The 17,059-nt window shown below is 36.3% G+C and overlaps 1 protein-coding gene across 3 annotated transcripts in view; it reads right to left on the minus strand.

Moving 5' to 3' along the window:
- Window positions 1-17,059, minus strand: part of C17H8orf89 (chromosome 17 C8orf89 homolog) — a 72,938-nt gene that overhangs the window by 43,944 nt on the left and 11,935 nt on the right. Inside the window, exons 2-4 of one of the 3 annotated variants that reach the window (XM_068526054.1) lie at window positions 9,906-10,072; window positions 8,200-8,353; window positions 4,669-4,724 (exon numbers count right to left, since the gene is read on the minus strand). In XM_068526054.1, the coding sequence (XP_068382155.1) occupies window positions 4,669-4,724; window positions 8,200-8,353; window positions 9,906-10,032 (337 nt within the window). In that variant the 5' untranslated portion in view covers window positions 10,033-10,072. Of the gene's footprint in view, window positions 1-4,344; window positions 6,155-7,785; window positions 7,843-8,199; window positions 8,354-9,905; window positions 10,073-17,059 lie in introns of those variants that run through there. The other 2 variants (XM_068526051.1, XM_068526052.1) reach the window with 2 other exon arrangements.

Genomic DNA, 17,059 nt, shown 5'->3' on the forward strand with positions numbered 1-17,059 from the left:
TATCTGTCAATGGACACTTAGATTGCTTCCATATCTTGGCTGTTGTGAACAATGCTGCAGTGAACATGGGAATTCAGATATCTCTTTGAGATTTGTATTTCATTTCTTTTTTTTTTAAATTAATTTATTTGTTTATTTTTGGCTGTGTTGGCTCTTTGTTGCTGCATGCAGGCTTTCTCTAGTTGCAGCGAGCAGGGGCTACTCTTCGTTGCGGTGCGCGGGCTTCTCATTGCGGCGACTTCTCTTGTTGCGGAGCATGGGCTCTAGATGCACGGGCTTCAGTAGTTGTGGCTCGCAGGCTCTAGAGCATAGGCTCAGTAATTGTGGTGCATGGGCTTAACTGCTCCGTGGCACATGGGATCTTCCCAGATCAGGGATCGAACCTGTGTCCCCTGCATTGACAGGCAGGTTCTTAACCACTGTGCCACAAGGGAAGCCCCTGGATTTCATTTCTTTTGGATATATATCCAATACTGGGATTGCTGGATTATATGGTAGTTTTATTTTTAATTTTTTGAGGAACCTTCATACTGTTTTCCATAGTGGCTGCCCCAACTTACATTTCCACCAAAAAGGGTTCCCTTTCCTTCACACCCTCACCAACACTTGTTATCTCTTGTCTTTTGGATAACAGCCATCCAACCAGGTGTGAGGTGATATCTCATTGTGGTTTTAATTTGCATTTCCCTGATGACAAGTTATGTTATGCATCTTTTCCTGTATCTACTGACCATTTGTATGGCTTCTTTGGAAAAATGTCTACTTAGGTCCTTTGCCCATTTTTAAATTGGGTTATTTGGTTTTTTGCTATTGAGTTGTAGGAGTTCCTGATATATTTTGGATATTAACCTCTTATAAAATACATGGTTTGCAAATATTTTCTCCCATTCCATATGCTGCCTTTTCGTTTTGTTAATTGTTTCCTTTTGCTGTGCAAAAGCCTGTAGGTTTGATATATCCTACTTGTTTATTTTGCTTTTGTTGCCTATGCCCTATCATCTGTTAAATCTAATCTATTATTGTATTTTTCAGCTCAATAATTTCTATTTATTTTTTATAGATTCTAATTCTCTGATATAATTTTTCATCATTTTCTCTATTATCTTGAATATATTAAATATAGTTTTTTAAATCCCTGTCAAATAATTCCTATTTGGATCTTTTGTAGGTCTGCTGCTGTTGTCTGTTTCTTCTCTTGGTTTGTGTCATTCTTTTATGCCTGATAAGTTGTATTTTAAAAAATTTATTTATTTATTTATTTATTTATTTATTTATTTATTTATTTATGGCTGCATTGGGTCTTCATTGCTGCATGTGGGCTTTCTCTAGTTGTGGCGAGCGGTGGCTACTCTTTGTTGCGGTGTGTAGGCTTCTCATTTCAGTGGCTTCTCTTGTTGTGGAGCACAGGCTCTAGGTGCACAGGCTTCAGTAATTGTGGCATGCAGGCTCAACAGTTGTGGTACACGGGCTTAGTGGCTCTGCGGCATGTGGGATCTTCCCAGACCAGGGCTCGAACCCGTGTCCCCCGCATTGGCAGATGGATTCTTAACCACTGCGCCACCAGGGAAGTCCAAGGTGTATTTTTTTTAATGTCTGGTAAGTTTTGATTGAATGCTTGAGACTGTGTACACAAACCTGTAAGGCTCTGGTTTATCTTATAGTTTCCAAAGAGAATTTAATTTTCTTCTGGTAGGCAAATCACTTTAATCCAGTCAAAACTGGGTTTTAACACAATAAATAGAAAATGTAAAAGGATGAGCTAAAGATGAAATAAATAGCATGTCAAATGTCAAAAAAAAAAATTGGGTTTTAGGCTTTTTTAAAAGCTAATCTATTGTATGCCATTATTATAGTGTGTAGCTCTTCAACAGTTTCAACTGAAAGCTTGTGTTTGCCAAGGGCTTTCCATCTTGGCAAGCCTTAAACTCCCTTCAACTCCCACCTCTGTCTCCCCAGCAAATGCTAAGTTACTGAAATCTCTGCTCAGCCCTTTAGCCTCCAAGAAGCTATTTTCTGCTTCATGTCCTAAAATATTACCCAGCATACATGTCACTTAGAAACAGGCAAACACCTGTTGGGGAATTTGCTCACAGATATTTGGGCTCAGTTCTCTGCAGTTATTCCTTCAGAATCTCAGCCTTTTGAGTTGGAAATGATTGCTCTTGACACCTTAAAATATTGTTTTTTACATACTTTTATTATTTTATATTTTTAAAAAAATGTTTTTACTGTATATTAATATATATGTAATATATTACTTTTATACTTATTTTATATATCATAAAATATATTTAAATTATTTTTTATGATTAGCGCTTATGCGAATTTTTGGTAGTAAAGTTGGTCTGGTATAAGTTATTCCATCATAATCAGAGATGGAAGTTCTCTGGGCCATTGTTTTGAAAGGTGTGACCACATGATCCTTTCAAAATTTAAATCAGATCACATTAAAATCATTCTTTTGTTAAAATCATGTAATGGCTCCTCATTTCAATCAAAGTTAAATATAAAGTCCCTTTCAGGGCCCCACATGGTCAGCTACTCCATTACCTCTCTTACCTCATCTTCCACCCTCTGAGATTAGCCATACTTGACTCCTGATGTTTTTTCCAACAGGTCAGGTACCATCCCGCCTTGGGACCTTTGCTGGCCCCAAGAGAATAACTTTTTCCCTCACCTCTTTCAAATCTTTGCCCAAATATTACTGCCAACCACCCTATTTAAATTGTAAATCATCCTTCTCTCCCCAGATCTCCTGATCTACCTTACCGTGTTCTATTTTTTGTTGCTGTTTCTACTGCACTTCCACCTTTTAAAATACTATGTATTGGGCCTTCCCTGGTGGCACACTGTTTAAGGATCCGCCTGCCAATGCAGGGGACATGGGTTCGATCCCTGGTCCGGGAAGGTCCCACATGCCGTGGAGCAACTAAGCCCACGTGCCACAATTACTGAGCCTGCACCCTAGAGCCCGCGAGCCACAACTACTGAGCCCGCATGCTGCAACTACTGAAGCTCATGCACCTAGAGTCCGTGCTCTGCAACAAGAGAAGCCACTGCAATGAGAAGCCCGCGCACTGCAACGAAGAGTAGCCCCCCGCTCACCGCAAGTGGAGAAAGCCTGCGCACAGCAACGAAGACCCAGCACAACCAGAAATAATAAAAATAAAATAAAATAAAAATTTAAAAAATAAGTTTAAAAAAAATAGTATGTATTTTAATATACTGTGTGATGGATTTGTTTATTATATTTAATGTTTGTTGGCTGTATTCTCTCACTAGAATGTAAGCTCCACAAGGGCAGGGATCTTTGTTTTGTTGAGAGACGTACTCTAAGCCTAAGAACTAGAACAATGAATGGCACAGAGTAGACGCTAAATTCATGTTTGGTGAAAGAATGAATGAATGAACTGCCTTCTTATATGACTCTGAAGGAAAAGCAACAAGTATTGATATTTACTGAAGACTCCATATGTTGTAGGATTGGTACAGGCACTACAGAGATACAAAGGTGAATAAGACATAGTACCCAGCCCAAAAGAACCATAAAGTTGGCCTACTGGTAAATAGGCAGGCAAATATTCATTTGGGCCAAGATGCAAAACAAATGTCTTTTGTTCTAATTAACATTTATATTTTTATTTCATGTTACCTGTTGATTACAGAAGTTGTTTATAGCTTATGGAAATTCAGATAAAGGAAATATCCAAGAAGTTCATGAACATTTAACTTTATGAACTTCCACAGACTAAACTTACAAAGCTGCTAACAAATCAATCTGACTGCCACTGACAATCTCAATATAAGTCTTACTTAGTAATTTTCACTTTTGTTGTTTGTTTGGAGGTGCTCTATTAACTCCATTACTCCATAAGTGCAAAATCATGGAAGTGATGAATGTACTATAAGAAGACAACTATGATTATGATAAAAATTAAAAATAAGTAAGGTTTAAAACATGTTATGCTGGTAAGGAAATAACTGTTGTGCACAGGTAAAGGATGAAACACTTGATAGTCTGAAGGACAAGTAACAGGTAACATATAATGTTAAAGATGTAATGCTTAAAACAGTGGTTCTCAATTGAGGGTGATTTTGCCACCCCAAGGACATTGGGCAACATCTGGAGACATTTTTGATTACCACACCTTGGGAGGTGCTAGTGTCATCTAGTGAGTAAAGGTCATGGATGCTGTTAAACATCCTACAATGCACAGGACAGACCCCCACAGCAGAATTATCCAGTCCAAAATGTTAATACTGTCACTGTTGAAAAATCCTATTTAGATAATAATCAACAGAAGGTAAGAAAATATAATGACAAAATGAAAAATGTTTGACTGTACAGCTCAAGAATCTTCACCATTGACTTTGGGTAAAATTACTTCAGGAAATGGCTAAGAATTTATTGGAGAACATAAATGCTAGACATATGCACTATGTCACATGCCATAAATGGTTCCTTTAGTATGTCACCCCGTGAATCTGTAACACGTGAAGCAAAGAATGAGGCAGTAAGTATAGATATCAGAGCTGCCAGGAAATTCTCCAAAATCTTGTAGACATCATTAAAAGTGTAACTAACTGACTCAACAGTGTCTGTTTTTGAAAAACAAAATTCTGATTAAATGTATCAGAAAGGTAGGAGAAAAAGATGATCTAGCCTGCCTTTTGATTTCTCCTGAAGTGGTGCCACAGTACATGTTGGCTTAGTCTTCTTTAACCTAAAATTATAGATTATCATAAATTCACTCTTACATAAATCCAGGGTACATTATTTTTTTTAAATACAGTAAGAGATAAGAAGCTTGCTTTCAGTGAAATTCACTTGTTGAAGGACATCATATGAAAATTAAATAAACGTTAAGGGAGGGAAACTTCTTCCATCACAAATAATCCAATCAGAAGCAGATATGAACCAACTCACTATCTCGATTTTTGTTAATAAATTTTACCAGTGGATGAGTGTTAGGTCTGACTTTTCCCACCTTTATCTTATCACTAATCATGATTCAGGAAATGCTAGAGGAAGGGACTCAAGATTAGATGAACAGGGTATCTAGATATGCCAGATACCAATTATCAGTTATTTGTGCTCTTTTTACCTATTAATTACCACAATCTGAGTTTTGTCATAATTAACTTTTGTTCCTATTGGAATAGATCTAGATAATGAGTAGGTTATTAGAGGAAATATGTCACGATTGAATCTGCTGTGGACAAGATAACCCATAAGAATTCCAAATTTCTTGTAACTTCATTAAACTTTAGAAGTCAGCTATAACTTTTTTTTTTTGTTCTCTATTCAATCAAAACATATATTAGTTCTTAATCCATGTGATACAGTTTAATGAAGTCAGCTTACACGGCTGCTTGGAGGTATCCTAGCAACTTATTACCATGGCAACATCACATTTCCTAGTTGTCAAATATGGGTACAGTCAAGATGAGCTGACCTAGTAGTATTCACACTGAGGTTTGGAACTCAAGACCAGCCTTAATGATTGTTATGTGATAAGGTTTTAGTAGTCCCTAGGGACACTCCTCAGATTCTCTTCCACCTACTGACTGATAACTGAAATTCTATGATTCATCTCCTTAGCGTGAAGGGCTTTTTGTCCTTCAAAAAACATAGAACATCCATTTTTTTAAAACAGTGTCCAATATCAGAACAAATATCTTTGTGTATTGGCTGCATGGAACTTTTAAAGATAACACTGGCGAGTTGAGAGGTCATATTGCTTCAGCTTCATAATATTAATTTAAGGGAATTAAACTCACAAATCATCGTTTCAGGTCTGCTAGCCTGCCAGCTAGAGGCAGTTTGTCATACCGCAGGATAGTCAGCTGTAATTTTTAAATGCACTTCACCTCTAAGACTATTTTCAGTTATATTACCAAAGTATGCCTTGAGATTCAATGAAAAATTTTATCATTTAAGAAATTTAAAAACACATTAAACTTTTATCAGAGTTTTTAAATCAAATATCTACATATGGAGATTAAAAAAAAAAAGGATACGGGGTTATATACAAGACAGACAAAAATTAGTACTTCCCTGCTTTGCCAAGACTGTTCTTTCACAGGACGTTGTTCAATATGCAGAGGAGAATAAAATACTTGTAGGCAACCCGACATGTTCTTAGTAGAATGGCTAAAATAAAGACACAGGGAAAAGAACCAACACTTACGTTCGCCAAGCAGTTCATAAGCAGTGTGACACTCAGCCACCACTCTTCCACTTTGTGTCTGAAGAACACTTGTCATAACACGAATATAATATAGTCAAATTATTCTTCATTAAATTAAGTAAATTCACACTCAAGTCAACATAAAATATTAAGGGATCATTTCACAAACAGCCAAATTGCAAATGAAAAAAATAATGAACTGAAATTGGATGAAAAAGGAAGCAAATTGAAGACTTAAAATCTAGAGGCCCAATGGGTTAATTGTTGGTGCTTTCCGGGTTTCCAGTTTCTTTAAGATGATCATATGCATTGAAAGAAGGGTAGCAACACTGGTCTGTACTGAGACAAGTCCATAGCCATAGACAGCCCTACATACTTTTGCCCGGAGGTCAAGAGTGAGCTGAGCGTCAGGGATACAGGTGTCTCGGTAACAATGGAAACTCACTGTACTTAAGTAGGTTTCATATTCATGTTTCCAATAGTGTCTCTTCTTTCTACATCCCTGCCATCCCTCCTCTTTAACTGCTACCATCTACTCCACTAGCAACTCACAATCTCTCTTCCACCATCTCTGATTCTGCCTTATTTCATCATAACCTCACTTCAGAAAGAGTAATTTTGCTTTTTATATTTTTATAGCTTGACAATCTGTCCTCGAATGATATTAAAAATGATGGGAAAAGCTTTATGTATGTTATTGTTCATTATGGTGTTATTTGCAAAACCAAAAAACGGTCAAAGCAACTTGAAAGTCCAACAATAGGGAAATTAAATAAAATTAAATAAACTATGGCTCTAACAATGAAATATAATGTGGCCAGTAAAGACTCTTTGAAGATTATGTCGTAACATGAAAAAAATGCATACGTGTAATATTAAGTAAAAAAGGGCAGAATAAACAATTGTAAGTACACTAAAATCACAACTCCAATAAAAATCCAAAATGAAGGAGGATAGAAGAGAACCTCCAACAATAAAAATGGATATGTTAGGATGGATAAATTATCGAATAATTATTTTTATTTTTTCCCCAAATTTTCTACAAAGTTCTTATTTATTTTCATAATTTAGATGTAAACTATCCACAACTTTTCATTTTCAGTATATTCTAATTATTTATTTATATTACCAAAATTTGTTTCCAGAGTAATTAACAAGACCAATAATACTAGTGGAAAACTCAAGAAACATATTCTGAAATTCCAATATGTGTGTGCTATGTATAACTAGATGACTTCAAAGCACACTATGGCAGGAGATAATATGGAAATATACATCCTCCCCTAAAGAGAGTTACAACTCAGACTGCTATAAATGCTTCATCTTTTTTTAGGCTGGCAAAATGAATTAGTACTAGGCATTCAATAAATACTTGATGAATAAATAAATAAGTCAAAGCAGAAACCAAATAGGATATGAGACTGTCTTACTAACTTACAGGTCCCTTTGGAGAAAGAAGTTTTCTTTTAATGCTATGTCAGGCAATCTGATTTATAGTAGGAAAGGTGTTTATCATAATGTGTTTAAATGCCAGTACTCAAAGTCAATGGGACTTTTCTGGCTGACAAACTCATTTCATCTGATAGCAATGCAAGGTCTTCATTAGGCTGACATCTCATTCAGGATCTCCCCTCGCACCACTTCAGTCAAACTAGAAATGAAACACAAGGTTCTCTATTCAGGGTACAGAAACCTGTTAATATTGCAAAGAGTTCATTTATTTATATTGCTAAAAATTCCAATATTCTCTTGAGCAATCTATGCTAGAGCAATAAAGATTTTTTTAAGTCCTTAAATTCCTTCTGGCAATGTCACTTGAAAACAGAAAAAAGTACCTACTGGTCAAACTGAATAAAATCGCTAATTGAGATTTTTAAAAATTAAATCCTTTATGCAAAAAACAGTAGGCAAGAAAGAATTAGATTCACTAGCCAGAAAAACCTCTACATTCAGCAGTGTTACTGTAAATAAATATTCAACAAAAGAGAATCGAAAAGAAATGACCTACCTGACAGGAGGCATCTCGGTATCAGCATGCAGGAGTCTTTTATGAACCTCTAGCGGAGTTGAACTTACACTTTTCTGGCAATTTGGCAATCCTGGTAAATATGGCATTTTGACACATTCTTTGAATTCTTCTAGACCAAATGCTGTGGTGTATTCTAATTAAAAATAGTATAATGACCATCTGTATTACTTCTTAATTAAATGTATAAAATTTTTTTTACTATATACTAAAATGTATAATAAATATACCAAATCAGTCATTCAGAAAATAAAATTAAGCTACTGTAATTGAGCTAGCATCTTTCCCAAGAGAATACCTTTCAATTCCGAGGATGGGGATTGCAGGCAAGAGCTGATTAAGGGGCTAAGAACTATTAGAAGAAGGAAGAAGGCAGCTTCACAGATCTCCCATAGTCATCACTATCCCTCATTATTTTGTTTAATCAGAATTCCCAGAACATCAGATACATTCACACTGAAAGACAGATTAAAAGCACTTTCAAGAATCTTGTAATATCTGCTACTTTAAATCCTTTCACCTTCCTGCTTTTGTGTAGATAATCAAGAGATACAAATGCATGATTATCGGAGCTAGCAGTGAGAGAGAAAAGAATTCCATTTCAGGCATTGATTTTAACTCTCACTCTGCAAAATCCCACATCAAATCTACAAACAGCAACATCTGAAGCATCAGGAGGGCTTCTTCTACTGACCTCAGGTATCACTGGTATAAGAGGTTGTTCAAATTATTCTTTTTTAAAAAAAAAACTTCAAAATGAAGACAGTAAATGGAAAAAGAAGATTAAGAGATTAAAGGTTTGGATGACTTTTAAACAGAGAATTGTTTTCTAAGCTTTCTCTACTAAGTAAATCTAGCATAGCAATAGAAATAGTATTTAATGGGACTAGAGTAATATTAAATGCTCAAAATGCTATTTTTCAACCTTTGATTATTCTTTTTTGGAAAAAATAGTTTCTCTTGATCAAAATCATGTAGAGTTTCTTTTCAGTAATTAGATTTGGAGGTAGGAGAACAGATAAACTGGTGTATCTTTAATAGGAATCTAGTAAAAACGTCGAAAAAATACAGTAACACACTCAAAACCAGGAGTGATGAAATGGCTGGGGAGTTTGAAATTTGCTGTTTTCAAGAATTCTATCTCCATTAATAAAGCCAAAGGCAAAATTCAGTATAAACAAGAAATACAATTATGATTTGAAATTAAGGGGGAAAGTTATTACACTTGTATACGAGTCAAAAGTTCTGAAATTAGTCTTTATTGAGCAACTATAAGATATAAGATATTTTCCACATAGCTCACTCAAAAAATAAAGTTTGGGTTAGAATTATTAATACAAAAAGGTGCTGTTAAAGCTTTGGGTTTCTTAAAATATAAATACCAACCTGAGGTATTTAAAAACAAACATGACTTACGAAAATAAGTATGATCCAACAGAGGTAGCGCTACACTGATATCAAGAGTAGCTCTTTAGAATTTGTTTTTTATCATGAGTTATAGAATTACCTTAAGTAAATTATTCCTAATCTGCTTCCATTTTTCTTTTCCATAAGCCTACGGTATTATCCTTCTTACCTAAATGTTACAAAAATTATCTAATGTCTCTTGACTGATTAAAAAAGTACATGTAAATTCAAGGTACTGCTTCTATATTTTTGTAAGTAAAATAAGAGTAAAATGAAGTTACCTTTCCTCATCTTTTGTGTTTCTACAACTGCTTTCCTCCAACTTCTCTCAAAAAGAAAACAACTGTCAAGGGAATTTCTGGTGACATTAGAAGGTTCAAATTTGATTTCAGGAGGCAGCACTGGCATTTTTTCTTCTTTTTTCAACAGTGCTGATGAAAGTAAGAGGCTGCACCAGATTCAGGACACAAAATACAGAAAAACAAATTGTTTTCCATCATACAAATTAAATCCTAACATAGATTTAAATGAAAAGTTTACTTATAACATGTAAATACATATTCTTGGGATTTTAAAGCAAGAGGCCTTTAAGAACATAGCTAAAATAAGTTGTAAGACTTTTTTCTTTTAAATATTTTATATGTTAATGAATTCTTTCAAATTTGAGGTTACAGATATTTGGCAATGTACAAAAAATCTAAAGTTCAACAGCAAATTATCATGTACATGACAATGTAATGCTTAGGATTCTCTCAAAAATATTACCATTATGCACCATGACCAAGTGAGATTTATCTCTGGGATGCAAGGATGGTTCAACATACAAAAATTAGTTAATATGATATACCACATTACAGAATGAAAGATTAAAAAATCACATGCTCATCTCAATAGATGCAGAAAAAGCTTTTGATAAAATTCAACATACTTTCATAATAAAAACTTTCAACAAACTAGGAACTGAGAGAAATTATCTCAACATAAAAAAGGCTATATATGAAAAGCCCATAGCTAACATACTCAAGGGTAAAAATTGAAAGCATTCCTCTAAGATCAGGAGCAAGGCAAGGATACCCACTCTCACAACTTCCATTCAACATAGTACTGGCAGTCCTAGCCAGAGCAATTAGAAAGAAAAGGCATCTAGATTGGAAAGAAAAAAGTAAAACTGTCCCTGTTTTCAAATGGCATAATCTTATATATATCGAAAACTCTAGACTCCACAAAAAAATGTTAGAACTAATAAAGGAATTCAGGAAAGCTGAGGGATACAGAATTAACAAACAAAAGTCACTTGCATTTCTATACACTAACAACAAACTATCTGAAAAGGATATCTGGAAAACAATCCAATTTATAATAGCATCGAAAAGAGTAAACTACTTAGGAATAAGCTTAACTAAGGGAGTAAAAGATTTGTATGCTGAAAAACTATAAAACATTGATAAAAGAAATTAAAGAAGATGCATACAAATGGAAAGACATCCCATGCTTATGGACTGGAAAACTTAATATTGTCAAAATATCCACATTACCCAAAATGATCTACAGAGATTCAATGCAATCCTTATCAAAATGCCAATGCAAAAGAATTAAAAATTTTAGTAAAAACAATTAAAAAATTCATATGGAATGTAAATCAATGAATTTAGAACACTCCCTCACACCATCCACAAAAATAAACTCAAAATGGCTTAAAGACTTAAATATAAGACATGACACCATAAAACTCCTAAAAGAGAACATCGGCAAAACATTCTCTGACATAAATTGTAGGAGTTTTTTCTTAGATCAGTCTCCCAAGGCAATAGAAATAAAAGCAAAAGTAAACAAATGGGACCTAATCAAACTCATAAACTTTTGCACAGCAAGGGAAACCATAAACAAAACAAAAAGACAACCTACAGACTGGGAGAAAATATTTGCAAATGATGCAACCGACAAGGCTTAATTTCCAAAACACACAAACAGCTCACACAGCTCAACATCAAAAAAACAAACAATATGATTAAAAACTGGGCAGAAGACCTAAATAGACATTTCTCCAAAGAAGACATACAGATGGCCAACAGGCACATGAAAAGATGCTCAACATCCCTAATTATTAGAGAAATGCAAATCAAAACTACAATGAGTTATCACCTCACACCAGTCAGAACGGCCATCGTAAAAAAAGTCTACAAATAATAAATGCTGGAGAGGGTATGGAGAAAAGGGAACCCTCCTACACTGTTGGTGGGAATGTAAATTGGTGCGGTCACTATGGAAAACAGTATGGAGGCTCCTTAAAAAACTAAAAATAGAGGTACCATGTGATCCAGCAATCCCACTCCTGGGCATATATCCAGAGAAAACTCTAATTAGAAAAGATACAGGCACCACAATGTTCATAGCAGCACTATATACAATAGCCAAGACAAGGAAGCAACTTAAATGTCTATCGACAGATGAATGGATAAAGAAAATGTGGTAAATATATATACAATGGAATATTACTCAGCCATAAAAAAGAATGAAATAATGCCATTTGCAGCAACATGGATGGACCAAGAGATTATCATACTAAGTGAAGTAAGTCAGACAAAGACAAATATTATACCATATCACATATGTGGAATCTAAAAAAAAGTACAGATGAACTTATTTACAAAACAGAAACAGACTCACAGACATAAAAAACAAACATATGGTTACCAAAGGGGAAGAGGGGGGAGGGATAAATTGGGAGTATGGGATTAACAGATGCCCACTACCATATATAAAATAGATAAACAACAAGGATTTACTGTATAGCACAGGGAACTATGTTCAATATCTTGTAATAAACTATAATGGAAATGAATTGAAAAAAAAGAATACAGATATATACATTTACATGTATAACTGAGTCACTCTGCTGTACACCTGAAACTAATGCAGTATTGTAAATCAACCATACTTCAATTTAAATAAATAAATAAATAAAAATTAATATGGATCCCAAAGGACCCCAGATAACCAAAATAATCTTGAAAAAGATGAAAGTTGGAGGCATCAAACTTTTTGATTTCAAAATATGTCACAAAGCTAAAGTAATTAAAACAATATAATACTGGCATAAAGACAGACATATAGGTCAATGGAACAGAACAGACTCCAGAAATAAATCCATACATATACAGTAAACAGATTTTTGACAAGAGTGCCAAGAATACACAATAGGGGAAGGATAGTCTCTTTAACAAATGGTGTTGGAAAAACTGGATATCCACATGCAAAAGAATGAAGTTGAACCCTTATCTTACACCATACACAAAAATAAACTCAAAATGAATTAAAGACATAAACTTAAGACCTGAAAGTGTAAAACTCCTAAAAGAAAACATGGGGATTAAAGAAGGTGTGGCCAAGATGGTGGAGTAAGAAGATCCTGAGCTCAACCTCTCCCACTGACACACCAAAATCACAACTATTTACAGAGCAACTATTGATGAGAAACACCAGAAGATTAGCAGAAAAAGATCTACAATTAAAGATATAAAGAAGGAACCACGAGGTGGGTAGGAGGGACAGAGATGTGGTACAGTTGAGACCCCATAACCCCAGGTGGGCGACCCACAAATAGGAGGATAATTACAGTTTGCAGAGGTTCTCCCCAGGGAGTGAGGAATCTGAGCCCCACATTGGGCTCCCCAGTGTGGAGGTCCTACACCAGGAAGATAAGCTCCCAGAATGTTTGGCTTTGAAGGCCAGTAGGGCTTAAGTTCAGGAGAACCAGAGGGTTGTGGGAAATAGAGACTCCACTCTTAAAAATCTACACAAAATCTCACACATCCAGGACCCAGGGCAGAAGCAGTAATTTGAAAGGAGCCTGGGTCAGATCCACCTGCTTATCTTGGAGAACCTTCTAGAGAGGCAGGAGTCCCCTGGAGCTCACCCTGGGGACACAACTGATGGGAGCTGTTCGGGGATGCTCGTTCTACCACAAGGACAGTGGTGCTGGCAAGTGCCCTTTTGGAGTCCTTCCTCTAGTTCATTAGCACTGGGAACCAGCCCTGCCCATCAGCCTTTTGACATCACTACTGGGACACCTCAGGCCAAGCAACTGGCCAGGCAGGGAAACAACCTCACCCATCAGCAGGCTGACTGCCTTAAGAACCCCTGAGCCCACAGCTGCCCCAGGACCCGGCTGCACACACCAGCATACCAGCATTAGCCCTGGGACCAGCCTTACCCACTAGTGGGCAGGCACCAGCCCCAGGACCCCAGGGCCCTGGTCCAACCCACCAGCGGGCCAACACACCAACCCTGGGACACGCAAGGTCCTACAGCCAGAGACCCCAGGACCCAGCTCTGCCCACCAGTGGGCCAGAACTAGGCCTAGGACCCAGACTCACCCACCAGTGGGTGGGCACCAGCCCCAGGATCCTGTGGGCCCCAGCCTGGCCCACCAATAATTCTAAAATGTATATGGAAGCACAAAAGGTCCAAAATAGCCAATCTTGAGAAAGAAGAACAAAGGTGGAGGTATCATGCTCTCTGACTTCAGATTATACTACAAAGCTACAGTAATCAAAGCAGTATGGTACTGGCACAAAAACAGACATATAGCTCAATGGACCAGAATAGAGAGGCCAGAAATGAGCCCACACTTCTATGGGCAATATGCTATAAACATGTAGGTGAAAAGCCCAGAAGGCTGCTTTTTAAAAAGACAATTCTTACCTCTTCACATATCTCTATTCGCCTGGAGAACAGAAGGGGGAACAGAAGAGCTAAAACCTTTCAGCCAGCTCTTGCCTCAGTTAGTATCACTACAGAGTGGGCAAGCAGCCTTCTGGGCTTTTTGGCTACATGTTAATAGCCTCCTGTCATTCTCTTCACAGCACTTATCATAGTTTATAATAATGTATTTATATGTCATTATTTATTGTCTGTCTCTGACACTGGTATTGAAATAAAACTCAAAACTCTATTTTGCCAGCTCTTTAGTTTTGCAAACAGAATCCCCTAGGATCTGTTCCTGACCTACCTTTGCAATCTTGTCACTAGACGGTTCCCCCTCTCCCATACTCTAATTCAGGGGTCAGCAAACTGTCCCTAGGTCAAATCCAGCGTGCTACCTATTTTAGTAAGTAAATTTGCACTGGAACACAGAAACAAATGTCCATTTGTACATATTTTCTATAGCTTCCTTTGGCCTACAAGAGTAGTTGCAACTGAGACTCTATGGCCCACAAAGTCTAAAATATTTACTGTACCTATTTTACTAAAGTTTGCCAGCCCTGGCTCTAATTCATTCAACAAGCATCTACTGAGTACTTACTAGGTGTTATGCTAGGTGAAATTTCTGAAATTTAAAATATATATGTTACAGGAATTCTACTTTCTTTTTCAATGGATCATACCTTGCACCCTATTTTAGAGGCCACAGCTATAAACAGTGGGAGCTGTTGAAGGACTAGACCTAAGATTTTAAAATATTGCTTTAACTTTGGCAATATTAGAAGACAGATGGGAATGAGAAGGCCAATTAGGAAACTATTACAATTGTTTAGGTGAATGGTAGTGAGGGCCCAAACCAAGGAAAAAGCAGACTGAGACACAAGCTGGATAGAGGTTAATGTGGTAGCATCTAGAGGACCTGGGAACTGTATATGACTGGCACCATTCACGATGTTAAGAGTTAGGGATGAGGAACCAGCTTGAATGAGAAGAGAAATTCAGCTGTGGATAAAATGAGCTCAAGGTACATGTGGTCCAGAGGTGGGAGTGGGTTTAGCCAAGAGATACAGATTTAGTAGTCATCAGCATAGTTAAAGTTCTGAGAACAGATAAGGCTGTCCAGGGCTAGTGGAGGGTATAAGTGAAAAGTTAAGAATAAGAGCAAGTCCAAGGGCACCAATATTTGAGGGACAGGCAAAGAATAGGTTGACCACAAAGAAGATGGAAAAGGAATGGTTAAAGAGACAGAAGAACCAAGATGGGGTGCCGATAAAAATCAAAGGCAAAGAGAGTTTTAAGAAAAAGGAAGCAGTGAACAATTTCATTAGAGAACGACAATGTCTAAAGAGCTATATTTAAACACGAGAGACTCTTGAACATGGGTATAGTATTTTGAGGATGAAGACAATTAAAAAAGAGACACTGAAAACACAGAAGTTGCAAATAATTGATTAAGCATTTTCCTGGGGGAGATGGAAGAGTAAGAATCAAGAACATCTGCTTTTTAAAATCCAAGATAAAAAATAAAATGTCATCATTAAACAATAGCAGACAGAATAAGGAAACAGAACCAAGAAAACAATAAATATATATTACTTTGTTAGGGCTACAATAACAAAGTATCACAGACTGGGTAGCTTAAAAAACCAGAAATTTATTGTCTTATGTTTCTGGAGGCTAGAAGTTCAAAATCAAGGCATCGACAGGGTTGGTTGCTTCTAAGGGCTGTGAGTGAAGGATCTGTTCCAGGCCTCTCTCCTTCGTTTGCAGATGACTCCCTTCCCCCTGTGTCTTCACACTGTCTTCCCTCTGTACATATTTCTGTGCCCAAATTTCCCCTATTTATAAGGACACTGGTCATATTATATTAGGGCCCACTGTAATGACCTCATATTAATTTGATTACCTCTGTAAAGACCCTATCTCCAAATAAGGTTACATTCCAAGGCTGGGGTTAGGGCTTCAACATATGAATTTGGGGGGCGGAGGCAGAGGGGCACAATTTAACACATAACACATCACAGCCAATATAAAATATGTGTTGGAGACAATTAAGAAAAAAAACACTACTTAAACAAGCAGACATAGGGAATTCCCTGGCGGTCCAGTGGTTAGGATGCAGCCCTTTCACTGCCAGGACCCGAGTTCAACCCCTGGTTGGGGAACTAAGATCCTGCAAGCCACGTGGCACAGCCCAAAGAAAAAAAAAAACAAGAAACAAGCAGACATAAGAATGTATTCAATCCTACCAAACCAATTACTAAAGTAAAAAAAAGAAAGGATAATATAGCTATAATTGGGACCTTCACAATTCTACAGTACAATAATGACTATTGATATTCATAGCAATGTGAAGGAAAGATTCTTAGAGGTCTTTATCAATGAGAAGGCTAAGTTCAATAATATTTTAGTGTTAAATGCATTTACAATACATGAATCCTTTAAAAATTGGAAATCCATGGTCGCTCCTGTATTATTATTATTTTTCTTAACAGCTTCATTGAGATATAAATCACATACCATACAATTCATCCATTTAAAGTGTACAATTCAATGGTTTTTAGTATATTCACAGATGTGTACAACCATCACCACAATTTTATTTTATTTTTTTTGTTTTTTATTCTTGTTTTTGTTTTTTTTAACATCTTTATTGGAGTATAATTGCTTTACAATGTTGTGTTAGTTTCTGCTGTATAACAAAGTGAGTCAGCTATACATATACATATAT

Source organism: Eschrichtius robustus, chromosome 17 (genome assembly GCF_028021215.1).
Source record: "Eschrichtius robustus isolate mEscRob2 chromosome 17, mEscRob2.pri, whole genome shotgun sequence".
Classification (NCBI taxonomy): Eukaryota; Metazoa; Chordata; class Mammalia; order Artiodactyla; family Eschrichtiidae; genus Eschrichtius; species Eschrichtius robustus.